Source organism: Eptatretus burgeri, chromosome 3 (genome assembly GCF_056783735.1).
Source record: "Eptatretus burgeri isolate ZD-2024b chromosome 3, Ebu_testis_v1, whole genome shotgun sequence".
NCBI lineage: Eukaryota > Metazoa > Chordata > Myxini > Myxiniformes > Myxinidae > Eptatretus > Eptatretus burgeri.
Window position 1 is genome coordinate 98,197,181 of NC_140963.1, and position 15,000 is coordinate 98,212,180.

General features: G+C 43.1%; 1 protein-coding gene across 7 annotated transcripts in view; it reads right to left on the reverse strand.

The window, feature by feature from the left end:
- MCTP1 (multiple C2 and transmembrane domain containing 1) overlaps nucleotides 1–15,000 on the reverse strand; it is a 265,879-nt gene that overhangs the window by 12,240 nt on the left and 238,639 nt on the right. For all 7 annotated transcript variants that reach the window (XM_085874635.1, XM_085874636.1, XM_085874633.1 and 4 more), the window contains one exon: nucleotides 3,081–3,178. In XM_085874635.1, the coding sequence (XP_085730761.1) occupies nucleotides 3,081–3,178 (98 nt within the window). The remainder of the gene's footprint in view (nucleotides 1–3,080; nucleotides 3,179–15,000) is intronic.

Consider the following 15,000-nt stretch of genomic DNA (forward strand, 5'->3'; position numbering starts at 1 on the left):
GCTCGCGGGCCACGCAATGGAGAACATGGGTGTATAAGCACAGCCTTGGGGAGGGGAGCAAATGAAGTCACCACAGCCTACATTGTGTGACCCTTCGTCCTCCTGTAAAGTTTGGTTGAGATTGCATAAGTCACGACTGAATGTATCATGGTCAGACAGACAGACAGACAACAGACAGACACCAAATTGCGTATTTTAATATGATAGACTAGCAAAGGTAACTGGTGTTGCTGGGCAACACCGGGTCCCTCCTCCCATTCCTTCCTCTCTGCCCTCCAACTCTACCCCCCCCAACCCCTCCTCATTCCCCTCACTTCTCCCACCTCGAGCGTTTCCCTCCCTCCTTCCACAAAGGTACCTGGCATTGCCCGGGATGTAATGTACATCTCTTGAATTACCACAATTAAGCACATATTTAGAGACAAACATTTCATTTATCAAGCTGCAAAAAAATTGAACAGAAATATCAACAAAACTGAACATCTTCTCTTCCTCTCGATATAATAAAACGTTAAGCATTGAAGGGGGGGGGGGGTTCGATCTTTACGGAGCTGAAAGCTTTTTCCCTGACAGCCCCCACCCCCGATAACACTCCAGTCAGATGCAGGATGTTGTCCCATGGTGCAAACCACTCTTCAATTTTTCCGTCGCCAGTAGTGGCGGCATCCACATCACTAAGAATGCCAATTTTTTTTCTGGGGGAAGGGAGTGGGACTGCACTCACATTACCCAAGTTCGGCCGGCTGTTCTCATCACACAGTCTTCACACCTCATTAATGTGCTGAGCAGCAGTGTACAATGTCATCGCAAACTTTGCTTTTCCTGGGGGAGGGTGTCCGATCTTCTCTTCTCTTCTTCTTTCTATATAAGAATACGTTAAGGCTTTTTCTGTCATGGTATTTTTACCACAGGCTTCTGTGAGTATTATTGCAATGCTTTTGGGTCGACAATATTTTTGTCAACTGTTATTTTTCACATTTGATACCATATTTGACGATCGGAGTTCATCATCTCAGCGATTATACAGGTATCCGGGTTGAAATCTGAAAAAAATTGGGCTTTTTATAAAGCATTGTATCGATTGATCTACCCCTGGAGATGGTGACAGGTGGTGAGTTATAAGTTATGAATTTCATAAATATATGTGGAAAAATTATGGGCCCAGACCGCGAATCGAACCCAGGTCCTCTGGGCCTGGCCTGCAGCTCGGGCCTGCTCTCGAGAGGGTCTTCCCCCCGTGCGGGGACACATACATGTCCGCTATGTCCGGAAGACCCTCTCGAGAGCAGGCCCTCGCTGCTCCTATGGTTGGCAGTCAGTGCCCTGGAAGCAGTGGGGGAAAGAGAGTGGCGCTTATATATGTGGAAGCATTGCGTTGCTTAGCCAGTGGGTTGCCCAGATAGCTCAGATGGCAGAGCACTGGAATGCTTTGCTTGGCTCGAGGACCTGTGTTTGACTCCTGGTCTGGGCCCGTAATTTTTCCACATATATTGATGATGTTCGTTCTGTCCTGCTCATTTCTAAGTTATGAGTTATGAGAAAATGATTTTAAAACCCCTCGTGAGGTGCATCGTGGTAAAAAACGTGATCCGATAAAGTTTTGATGTGATTACCCTTGGGAGCTCAGAGGAGTAGGGTCACAAACAAACAAACACTATCTCATTCGCTTTTATGTGGAATATAATGTCCCGTTTCCTTCAGTGCTTCGTGTCGCTCGCCCCACATTTAACCCAGTCACTCTATGCTGAATGCTTTTGATGGCAGCTCTGTCTTTGCTTCGATGTAGCAGTGAAAATACGACACAATAGTTGAGGTGAAGCCTCCCTAAATACCTGCACAGTATTAACACCACCACTTTCGATTTATAATTTATCCCCAGGTGAATACAACTTAAAACCCTGTTGGCTTTACCTGAAGCTACATTACCTGGCATTATGGTGTCTGCTTACACTCATATCATATCTACTTCCACCTCCAGATCATTCTCCTGTGGTGACATGCTGCAAGACTGTGTATTGCATTACATAGTCTGTATTTTCATTGTCATTACCTATTCCAGCACCTTACATTTCCTGATGTTGAACTGCATTTGTCAATCTTTTTCCCTATCCATGCAAGGATCTCGATTACCTGAATCTGATTAACCCCCCTCTCTGTTATCTGCCTTGCCTCCAAATGTTGTGTCACCTGAACACTTCGAAAGCCTACTCTTAAACCACTATCCACATCATTTATTTAAATTATAAATAGCGGTCCCAGTACTCATGCCTGGAGCATCCCAATAATTGCATCTTCCCGTTCAAAGCCACTCTTTGCTTCCTATCACGAAGCCAGTTTTAAATCAATTTCGCTCCTCCACCAGGCACTCGCTTGTTGTTGGCTTAGCGGTTCGGGTGGTGGCTTGGGATCCGAGAGTCCTGAGTTGGAGACCCGTTTTCCACTGAATTAACACCAGGGGGTTGACTCAGCCTGTCATCCTTCCGAGGTTGGCAAAATGAGCACCAGTATATTGGTAATAGGGGCACTGCATCAGCGGCATAGTTGCGCCCCTAACCAATGATGCAACCAGCAGCCAAAAAGGCAGCACACGATGGGAACCAGCCACTCCACAGGCCCTCACCGCAGCCAACGGCCTTCTATGTGGTATCTAATCAAGTGCCTTCTTAATGTCTAGACATAATCCATGCACTCCACTTCCCTCATCCACCCAATGAGAAACTGCTTCATCGAACTCCAAAAAATTTGCGAAGCAATACTTCCTTTTAGTCAATCCATGCTGACTGCCTTCACTAAGTCTAAATTTATATCAATGGTTCTTCATCTGATCCCGATTGGGACAGGCACAGGGATATTTGAGACGCAAGAAAATACAACTAATAAAAAGGGGGAGGATAGGGAATAAAAGGTGAAGATTGGAAAGCAATGGCAGAAATGTGTTTGATGGTTGGGAGGGAGGGATGGGGGTAGTCTACAAAGAACATTTTGTGTCAATATGTAGATGGACCCAGCCTGTCTCATTTGCACTCTGGTCCATTCCATCAGTACCGGCACGAAACAGTAAAACAAGAACATGAACTTACCCTTTGGACATCAGATGGGACTCTGGACAGGAAATCCAACACTTCGTTGTTATTGATCTGGTCAGGGTTACGAAGCTTTTTGGTGAACTTGTTGATCCCTGTTGGGGGCAACAACAGAAGGGTCGAGCTTGTGATTTTTATTCAGTGCTTTGTGCCTTGAGGTTCCGTGAGCCCAGCATGAGGCTTCTGAGTCCATTTTTTCTTTTATCAACACCCACAATAAGTTTGTCCACATAAATATAGGTAAAGAAACACCCCAAGGAAAAACACCAAAACTGGCAATCGAGGTTTCACACAGCAAGTGAATTTTGGGAAATTCTACCATCATTATACTTTTCTTTTCTTTTTTTTTTCATCAGAAACCAATTTTAAGTTACTAAAAGCACACAGCAAGTGTCAAAGCACATTGACAAACAACCATTATCACTTTTATCCATGCCAAGTTGCCTCCTCTTAAATGAAATCAATTATTCTGGTCCAAGGTTCCGTGTCCTCGGTCCCACGATGAATATGGCACGTGCAATCTTTTGACACCTTTCCATCCTTGGGGGAACTGGTGGAAATTAATCTGTACACTTGGCACAGCACATGTCTTTGCTTCTCACCCTGAAGCAATCGCCGAGCCAGCCAGCACATGGTACTACGAAACAGTGTATCCTATTGCTGACACCACTCCCATTTGTTTGTGTTGTTTTCACACCCAGACATCACTAGGGGCCTCTTGTCATGTCACTTCATCTCCCGACTGCAACGCAATTTCCTTTGGAATCGTGATGAGACGGGCCTCAGCAGTCACTTCAAAATGCTTCCTGCCAGCAATGCGGTCTCGCACGAGGGGGAATGCCTGTGACCCGCCACATGAATCAATCTGTGGCAATCGGGCACTGAGAATTAATCGAGCATACCCTGGGTAAACACGGCTAGCGGCTGAGCTTTGAAAGGCAGTCGTCGTCATACGGCATGCTTGGCCACTGCTGAAAGATCGTATTTTGTTTCACGTTATCGTCGTGAAGGGCTGGCAGGATAGCTTTGAGCGATGTGCACTCACCTTTGAGCTGTCTGGCCTGGGTTTGAGTTTCGACCCAGCTATAAACTGTCATCCGAGTGTTTCGCCTGCAAGCTGATAAATGCAACAATATTTTGAGATTTCTAAGTCTTCAACAATAAGTTTGAATCTGATCTTCTGGTTCACTTGATGGGACTGTCGGTCATTGTAGTTGCAGGAGCTTCAACCCTTTATGATGCACACTGATTGTACATATCATGCAATACACTATCTCGTTTTTGGCCCCATCTCTCAATGGTGAAGATTCACTTTAGGAATTAAGTAATTCTCGTATCCAGATCCGGATTTGGATCTTCACAAAAATCAAATCAATTCGTCCTTGCGACACACCCAACCTGTCCACCAAGTTTCATCCGAATCCGTGCACAACTTCTTGAGATATCGTGCTCTATATGGCCGCCCTGTGAGATCTACATAAATGTACCTCATATTTACTGTAACTATATTACAGTAAAACAATACACAAAAATCGCTCTTTATTCTCCCAAAAATGGAGCACAATAGCATGAGTACGACAAAATGATGGAAGCTATTCTGAATAAGCACTTCAAGATGTGCAAAAATACATTTCATTCGCCATCATTATGGTCCGGCATCCTCGCCGGTTATTACCTCCACCACCAAAGACGAACGGAGGTTATGTTTTTACCCCTGTCTGTTTGTCTGTCTGTCTGTCTGTCTGTCTGTCTCGCTTTACAGGTCACAATTTAAACCGATGTTCACAAAACTTCACCACATGGTAGAGTTTGTCAGAAGGAAGAAGCTTATTGTTTTTGAGATCAAAAGGTCAACAACTTAGGTGAGATTTCTAAAATCCTCAATTTTCATCCCATTAACTTGAAATTTGAAGAGGATTTATATTTCAGGTTACTGAATTCAAGTAGCCAATTATTTTTGAGGTCAACATGGACCAAAAGGTCAACATAGGCCAAAGGTCAACAACAAAGGTGATATTTCTAAAATCCTCAATTTTCATCCGATTGACTTGAAATTTGAAGAGGAGTTGCACATTTGGTCATTGAATTCAACCAGCAATTATTTTTGAGGTCAAATTTATTTCATGCATTTTGAAAGTATCGTGCTCTGCACGACGTCTTCGTCTTGTTTGTTTGTCTGTCTGTGAGCATGATATCTCAAAAAGTTATGGACGGATTCAAGCAAAACTTGGTGGACAGGATTTGAGGTGTGATAAGGAAAAATTGATGAGATTTTAGTAAGGATTCGAATCCGGATCCAGATCCGAGAATTTTTCAAGTGATTTTTCGCTATTTAGAGATCAGGCCAAAAACGATATGTAGCACGATATCTCAAAACGTTATTGACGTATTCGGACAAAACTTGGTGGATCGGTTGTGTCGGTAACAATAACAAGCCAATTCGATTTTGCTTAAGGTGCGGATGCAGATCCAGCCTATCAGTGGAATGAATATAAAACGTAAAACTGTTCAGCATTAAGGAGGTAATGTGCTCTCCCAAGTGTTGCTATAATTTACAGTAATGTATTTTGTTCCTTGATGGACGAGCAAGATAGCCTGGCACGGCAATGCACACTCGCCTCCAAACTGTTGAGCCTGCATTCAAATGTCGACCAAACGTTCAACTGTTATCCTGTTGTTTCACATGTAGGATGAGGTATAAACCTGTGCACTGTCTGTCGAAACGACATTAAGCCAGCGGACCCATCTGTCAGTACTGGTTGTTGATGGATGTGAAAGATCCCACCATGTCTTTTGCAAAGAGTCTGGAAACCTGAACAAATTACAAATTCCTGTCACCCTCAGTCTAACGTCAGGCCTGGCCAGCTGATTCGTGAAAAAACTTGCATCACAAACGTTCCCTGGCCAACCCTCCAAGAAAATATGAATAATTAAGGCTGCTAAAGTGGTAGTGTGAAGTAACTAAAGTGAAGTAACTAAAAACTAAAGTAATTAAACGAAAGTAGTGAAGTATTAGTCGAGTCTTTGTCCCTTGATAATAATTAACGCTTTATTTGTCGTTTTTAGCTCGCCTGTTCGAAGAACAGAGAGCAAAAGCGAGACCCCCGGCGTGAGCGTCAGCATGAAAATGTTAAAGTTTTTGGTGCAAGTTTTTTCCTTTCCAATGTTTTTATCTACCACACTATTTTTTACTGATTACAATATACAAATACATATATTGCTTTAAAATTATTTGGATCAGACTTCACTGCAATGCTTTATAAAAAATATTATTAGACTCGTCTTTTAAAAACGATAAATGTATAAACAGGCGAGCATTGGGTGGCTTTGACACCAACTCTCTGGTTTTCACTCTACTCATAAAACATTGAACGCAACATCAACAAAACATTATATAACATCAAAGAACATTGAATCAAGTGTTTTCTTTATTTTAAAACGAATAAGGCAGATACACTAGTCCATAGCAGATAAAATTGATCATTAACAAAAATATGTTATTAACCATACAAAAATTAAGTTACTGAAAATTAGCAATTAAACAACACTCGTAAATGTTCGGCCTATGATGGTTTTGGGAAGAGACAATGACCTACTGATAACCCTTTGTATACACTACATCGTGAGTATTCAAAACTGAAGGCCCCACAAACCTGTTTTGATGCCCAGACGGCCCAGGTCCGAATGGTCATATAGTGAAGTTCAGGTGTAAGCAACGTAAGAGTTTAAAAGGAAATCCTACCTGGGATTTCCTTTCAAAATGTGTGGAGATTACAAAATGGCTAAAAGCACAGCATGTTGTGCTTTCAACCATTTTCTGGTCAACCGTATTAAGAATGTGATGTGTCCCAATTCCATTCAATCTCTTGAATTCACTGCTCAGAGATTTTGATTTGGAATGGGGGTCGGATTATCTTTATTTTACACTTGTGTGGTGCCAACCCTCATGGCTGTATCTTTATCCATAAATTACTGTCTGTCATTGTGTTTTTCTTCGTTTATTTATCTCAACGACCTCCACTGTTCGAACCTGCATATATTATACATTGCTTCACCTCAGGTGACGTTTCCTTGGTAATCCATGAAACCTCCTGAAGCCTATTTCATGGGCTTAAAGAAGCTTGTGGATCACAAACAGCACATCACTTGAGGCTAAGTCTACTTTTCCTGTTTGGTTCTAAATCGTTGGAGTCGAGCTTAGTATGAATTGGTGGTGGGATGTGCCTTTTTTGAATAATGGTTAATCTCTGCCTTAATCTAACTATATAAAATCAGTGGGGAATGCTTGCACACTGCAAGCAACGACTCTGTTGCATCCTCTGTGCAGACATAATAAATATAAGGTTTATAAATTTGATGAAGTGTTTTGTGAAAGAGTTTCTATTCAAGAACACTAGGTCCCAATGATATGTAAGCCAAAAAACAAACTAAAAATATTGCATATTCATAATTAACTTAATCAAACTGATCAAAAAATGGCAAGTCATGTGACCCATAATGCAATATCAATAAAATATATAATATTTACATGTGCTACTTGTGGTGAATTAACGTGAATCAAGGGACATGACGCGGGATCACATGTTGTGCGTCTCGCGTATAAGGGGATGTCTCTCTGCGGCACGAGTGATTGTCCCCGGGGCATTGCTATTGACATCGGCTGTCCACTTGATGCTCGTTAACTGAAGGTGCTCATTGACTGGTGAGAATGGAGATTATATCGAACTCCGTGCTTACGCGGATTAGTCTGCAATGGTTAACTGCACATGTATACGTTTCTGCTTATGTACTCCTAGCTGAACCTGTATTTCCTGGTGTGTCCACAGAAGCGGCTCCAATCAAATGGAATAAAGCCTAAACTCTGAAGGTTCATCTCTCGCTCTCATTTCACTACTATTACTACGATTATTTTGTAATGAACAAATTGCTAATTATTAAAATTACTTAGTAACCGGCAATATGTAAAACATATCAACACTTATGCACATCATAGATCAGAGGCATACACATGGGAATCACTTGTAATTGCTTCCTTTCTTATATACTAGTACGTGCCCGTACGTGCGTGGCCTTACGTGGAAAAAAGAAACTTTCAAACCGCGAGCCAGAAACAACACAGGCCGTTCCTTCGCTCTCGCGTGCCCGTACGTGCGTGTCCTTACGTGGAAACCCCCCCCCCCCCAAAAAAAACTTTCAAACCGCGAGCGAAAAACAACACAGGCCGTTCCTTCGCTCTCGCATGCCCGTACGTGCGTGGCCGTACGTGCAAACCAAAAAAAAAAAAAACTTTCAAACTGCGAGCGAGAAACAGCCACACAGGCCGTTCCTTCGCTCCCGTGTCCCCATACATGCGTGCCCATACGTGCAACCCCCCCCCCCCACAAAAACACAACAAAAAAACTTTCAAACAAACACACAGGCCGTTCCTTCGCTCTCGTAAACGATGACTGGATTGGGCCATTGTGTTTATCTATAAATGCGCATAAGAAATCGAGAAATTATTAGAATACATTAAGTCATCACTATCCGGAAGTGGTCAGTGCCCGTACAGAATGTTCACATGCATGTCACGAATTATCGCTTGCATTGAAGTAACAACTGCTGTGATACTTACACACATGGAGTTAATTAAAATCCAAATTAAAATCAAGTTTACCTCCCTGTCTTTACTTGCCATGACATTCGCTGCCATTGACCATTGCCACTCCTACGCCACGGTAACTGAGGCACCGATCGATTGATCCCCATCACAACCGGCATGGCACGTGACGTCATCGTCGGCCGGCCGCGCACCGGCCTACGCAGCAACGTGTCCTTTCATTGGTTTGGTAAATAAATGGCCATAACTTGGGAAGCACTTGTCTGATTAATATCAAACCTTGAAAAGGCACATCCACAGGGCCCCAGCAATATACCTGGCAAGTTTCAATGAGATCAGACTAGTGGTTGTCGAGAAACAGCGGTCACACACACACACACACACACACACACACACACACACACACACACACACACACACACACACACACACACACACACACACACACACACACTGCTGAATTAAAGATAGATAAAGTCTGATCTTTGACTGTTTTAAAAGCGCAATGTGGTTGCATTCTGTAAACAGGTAAATAACTCAAGCGAATCAAGAATTCGTGATGAGAAGGAGCTCTTTCTTGAAGAGTTGAAAACTATAGTAATTTTAATGTAACTACAGCGAAATTTATGAAATAAGATGCGGAAGAGGCTCATGATAGCATTGCCGAGCAAGCAGTTCGAGTGTAAGCTCCATTATCTTGGGTCACATGACCTGCAGTGAGCAGACCGAGTCTGCACCGGCCTACTTTTATTTAAGGATATCTTCGTTTACGGAAATTTTCCGATGGTTTTGTGATTTATTTTCTGGGACATTGGCTCCGAGTTGCATTAGCATGCCAAATTTCAGCTTCCTATCCCACCGAGAAGGTACTAAACATTTATATCAGTGAGTGACTCAGTGGTGAGAAACAACTTTATACGAGTATATTAGAAGAAGAGAAGATATACACAACCAGACAAATGTCTGTTTCTCAAAGAAAAGCGAACCTATTGCACACATTAAATCACTGCGGAAGGATTAAGTAAAACATTCGACAAAGTAAAGGCGATGACCGAAGCACCAAAACCTAAAGATGTCCCACAACTTCGCTCCTTTCTCAGGTTGGTAAATTATTATCATCATTTCCTTCCAAATTTGTCAACACTTCTCCATCCATTGCACCAGCTACGACAGAAATGACACACATGGAATTGGACAAAGGCTTGCGAGAAGGCATTTACAGAGGGGAAAACATTGATCGCTTCTCATGTAGTACTGAGGCATCTTGATCCAAACAGACCTCAACGACTTGCCAGTGATGCTTCACGATATGGTCTCGGGAGTGTACTCTCTCATGTAATGGAAGATGGTGAGGAACGACCAATGAATTGGTCTTTGCCTTTGCGTCCAGGTCATTAACCTCATCAGAGAAAAAATACTCGCAGATAGATAAGGAGGCATTGGCTCTTATCTGGGGAGGAAAAACATTTCACCATTATGTTTTTGGCAAGACGTTTACCCCAGTCACGGACCACAAACCCCTGCTATCCATCCTCTACCTGCATAAAAGCATACCAGTGATGATAGCCGGTCTGCAATGATATGCATTGTTTTGAGCTGGACATGACTATAACATTGAACACAAGAGTACGACTGATCACGGTCATGCAGATGCCCTGTCACGGGTTCCACTTGAGATCATCCAGCCATCTGCAGAGGAGGATATTGATGCCGTTGATATGTTTCACATGTCACAGATTGAATTACTTACAGTCACAAGTGATGTGATCAGACGGGAAATGCAACGTGACATGGAGTTGTCTCGAGTGTTGGAGTCTGTCACTTATGGTTGGTCTCCAGAAGCGAAACAGATTCAACCTTACGACAACCGGAAGGATGAACTGTCAGCCCATTGTGGCTGTCTGTTGTGGGGCACATGCATAATTGTACCCCAATCATTGCACATCGTGTGCTGGGACAGCTCCATGAAGGACACATTAGGGTAGTAAAGATGAAGGCATTAGCACGGACCTACGTATGGTGGCAAAGCTATTTCTTGGCAGACCACTGCGAACTGGATTGGATTCGGTTAAACGTGATATCAGAAAAAGGGTCAATGATAGACATTTTCAACAGGCCCTTGTTGGAGGTAAAGGCAACATGCGTGAATTTCTGGTAGGACAGCCTGTTCTTGTGCGTGACTACCGTCAGGACCACAAGTGGCTAACTGGTGCTGTCAGGTCGAGACGGCATCCCTTAAATGATGATGTTGCAGTTGGACCCTACATTTGGAAACGGCATGTGGACCAAATGTGGGATATCGTGCTGAGCTGTGAAGTTCAACCTTTCCAATCAGCAGACACTCCTGTAAGAATGGAGTGAAATGGATTGGGGTCAACTGAGTGGATACCTGCACCAGCGGAAGCGGTTCCTGCTGAGACCGATGCTGTATCGGCATCAACAGATGCTGCATCTCAACCAACCGAGATAGCTCTGGGGACAAGGCAGTATCCGCAGAGACACCATAAGGTCCCAGAGAGATTGGATCTGTGAAGTGATTCAGTTATGGGGCAGAATAATCCCCTCAAAATCTCGAGCCAGGGTATGTTTCACCCCATACTCAATACACTCGATGGTACATTTCAGTTACCTGCTGGAGGTGTTGAATTGCAGTGTTCTATTGTTGTGATGCTCTTGTAATGTCTTTGATTATGTATTTTCTCAGGTTCACCAAATGAGTAAAATGTTCATTTATTGTCGTGTGGGTTGACTTGTTGGTGTGGGATTAGACCTAGAAGGGAGGAATTATGTGGTATATTTACAGCCTTGCATATTGATATGCAGTGTGGAATAAAGTAGTTCCTGGCCCACCATTGTCACCGAAACGGCATGTGGCACCGAAACGAAATGGCATATCAGAAATGACATCTCACACACTCCTCTTCCTCCTGCTCCAATCACACCGAACAAGACGGTTCCTGACGTGCCTTTCAAGATTTCGTCGAGCTCCAATTAATCCTATTGCATACGTAATACCCACGACAAATACACGGACACAGCAACTTAAAATAAATGGATTTAATGAAAATAGACAAATATTTAAAAAGGACAATAATCAGAATATGATAATACGTGAAATAAACTAGTCTAAGTCGAGGCGCCTCTACACACAGACTTAAATACAGACAAGGGGAAATTAAATAAAAGAAAATCCTTCCATTATTCTGGCACTTAGCTGGGTCCAGAGATGGTCTTTGTGGAACTTGGAATCAAGGCGCTTCGTCCTGCACATGTTGATGCGCGCAAAATGGCGCCGAGCCGCTCTCTTACAGTGGGAACACATGCCAGGCAATTTGTGAGCGATATTCAACACCAAGGCTCAGAGGCCCCATGCAGCTTCTTCTTCGATTGTGCGTGCCGATACATGGCACTCTACAGAATAGCGCCACTCCCTTCGGTGACATACATGAGGCATCGGGGCCCATCTCACACGACCAAACCAAGAGTCAATGTCCAGCGTCTCGCTCCACCGTCCAAGCCAAATCGCCTCAGCACGAATACAAGAATTATGCAGTCTTCTTCATGCGTCAAAGGAAAGCCAGCCGTAATGCCCTGTTCTTATAGGCCATCTCCTAACTACGTTCTCTCTCGACCATGCGCGTCCTTCACTCCGTACTCGTATGTTCCTTCTCTGAACTCTCCCAACTGAACCAACAAAGCTACCGACCTCCTCGCTCCTGATCTCTTCCTGACATCACCGAACAACCGTTTCCTCTCACTCACATGACATCTCACACACTCCTCTTCGTCCTCCTCCAATCACACCGAACAACCGTCCCACTTCCGGGGCGTGGCTTGCTCGCACAAAAACCGGGAAGGTGGGGCTGCTGCCTGCTCGGCACATTGGCTCGCTTGTAAATGCAAAAATGTAGCAATGGTTTACAGGGGCGCAATCGCATACTGGGGGAACTTATTCTTAATCAGTATCTAATTAACACCGCACCACCCCCCCCCCCCCCCCCGTGTGGTGACACAACACTTAAGCTAACAGTTTCCCTACTTAATTACATCAAGATGTCTCCTACACATCCACGGACCAAACAACTATATTCAATCCCAACTTTCCTATTAAATTCCTCCATCTATCCCCACAACGGCAACAATACGTTTCAGAACATTTACCTTCACAGCTTCCCCATACCAACACTATGCATACGACACTTTTGAAATGAGGTAATCTGCCCCAAAATGCTCGGCGCACTGCTCACCTGCTCGTACTGCAAACTCCTGACCATGTGGGTCGGCGCAAGGCCAGAGTGGAGGGACATGTGTTACACAATGTATGTTACATGAACTCCCAGCCATCTACAAGGCCTTCATCCGCAGCTTGATGGAGTACTGTAGTACTGTTCTCCCTTCTGGAATGACTCCCCCTGCCTCACATAGGTGGCTTCGTTATGATGTCATCATTGCATATGTAGAATGCTACATCTGATCAGTATGAACATTTTTGAGGGTCATCAAGTGATAAAATGGTCTACAAAAAAAAATAAATGATGACATCACGGTCATGTGATTCGGCATCCTTTTTTTTTCGTTAAAACTTCAAAAAATCTTCTCCGAAATGGATGAACAGATCGAGGTAAAACTTCACACGTATGACCGCCTTTCCATGAGGAACAAAAGGTTCTCACAAATGATGTCATTGTCACATGGATTGGCTGGCATATTGGATTTACCCTAAAACCTATATTAAAAAAAATCTTCTCCAGAACGGCTGGACGGATCGAGGGGAAACTTCACACAAATGTTCCACAAGCCTTGGGGATCCCAGGATATTCACGAATAATTCATGTCACATGGTCTGGCAGCCATATTGGATTGGGCAAAAAAAAAAAAATTCAACTTTTTCTCTTGAACCGTTAAATAAATCAATGTGAAACTTCATGATTATGATTTAGTATTGATGGGGAATTTATGTTTTAAATTTCAATCTGATCAGATGAATGGTCTGGCAGCCAGAATTTTTTTTTTTTATCTGGGTTATTTTTTATTTATTTTTATTTATTTCAATAAGGCTCACTTGGCTGTGCCTGGATGGGTTTGAGGTTAGAGGAGTAACAGCTGAAATGCAATTCCTGTCCCAGGTTCCTCCTGATGACTTCATCTTTGCTTTGTGCTTGTTTGGGTTCCTTCTGATTATTCCAAGGCAGGACAGTACCAATTTGGTCTTCCATTTGATTTTAATTTTATTTATTTTAATCCCATTATAAATTCTGTTGAATAATAATAAACAGCATGGGTCAGGTTCAAGCGTCCAATCAAAGCGAGGTTGCATCAATGCAGGACGTCTTGGTTGCCAGTCATCATTGCCAGCAGTTATAAAGTTGCAGTTCTAGTTATATCTCTTATTAATTATGTAACACACCAGTACACAAATGCCACACAAAACTACACAAACATCACACAAAACAAGTCCTGGTGAGGGTCTGCAATCTCTGATTGCTCTTTTTCTTGTTGGTCAGTGGATTGGCGACAGGAGGATCTGTCAGTATACCATGAGTACATGACCCCGAAGGTGACAATTCTGACAACTCCTCAACAAAAATGCCTCAGCCTCCACCTCCCAACTCCATCCCATCTTTGTCCCATCGCCCCCACCAACCCCAAAGCCTGAACCTCGCCCTTCCACTGTTGTCCCATCTTTACTCTCACCCTCCTCCCACTTATAAAATAAAACGGCATTCCCACGTCGAAATAGTGGGATATGTAACACTTTCTGCTCCCCCATCATGCTATCAGTGATTTCACAGAAACCCTCATAATTTTAAGAGAAAATTAATAGTCGGAAATAACAGCAAACTTGCGTAACCTCCGCAATAAAAGTGCTGTTTGAGACAAAGAATGGTTTTAACAAGCTCAAATGAGCTAAGATCCACGTCCTCTTAATGATGACGTCATAAAAACGAATATGACGTCATTGTGATGTATCAGGTTTGCGATAAATTATCTCTGCTAATGCCCTGTTCGATTCCCGCAAACAGAATTCAAAAAGCTTGCCTAGTTTCGGAGATAATTTTTTAGATGATTTCCATTAGCGGAGATATTTTGACATCATAACTTTTTTTCTAGGAGGAATTTTCAAAATCGGAGATGGTTACTGTCTGCGCAGGGTATTTTTACATATATATGCCAAGTTTCAGGAAGTTTCGATGAAAACTGTAGGCTGTAAAACAAAAAAGTCCACAAGAAGAAGATGAAGAACAACAGCGTGAGTAAGACTTAGAGATCCTCCACGAGGATCAAAAAGTAAATGCGAAAGGGTAATTCGGAAGGGTA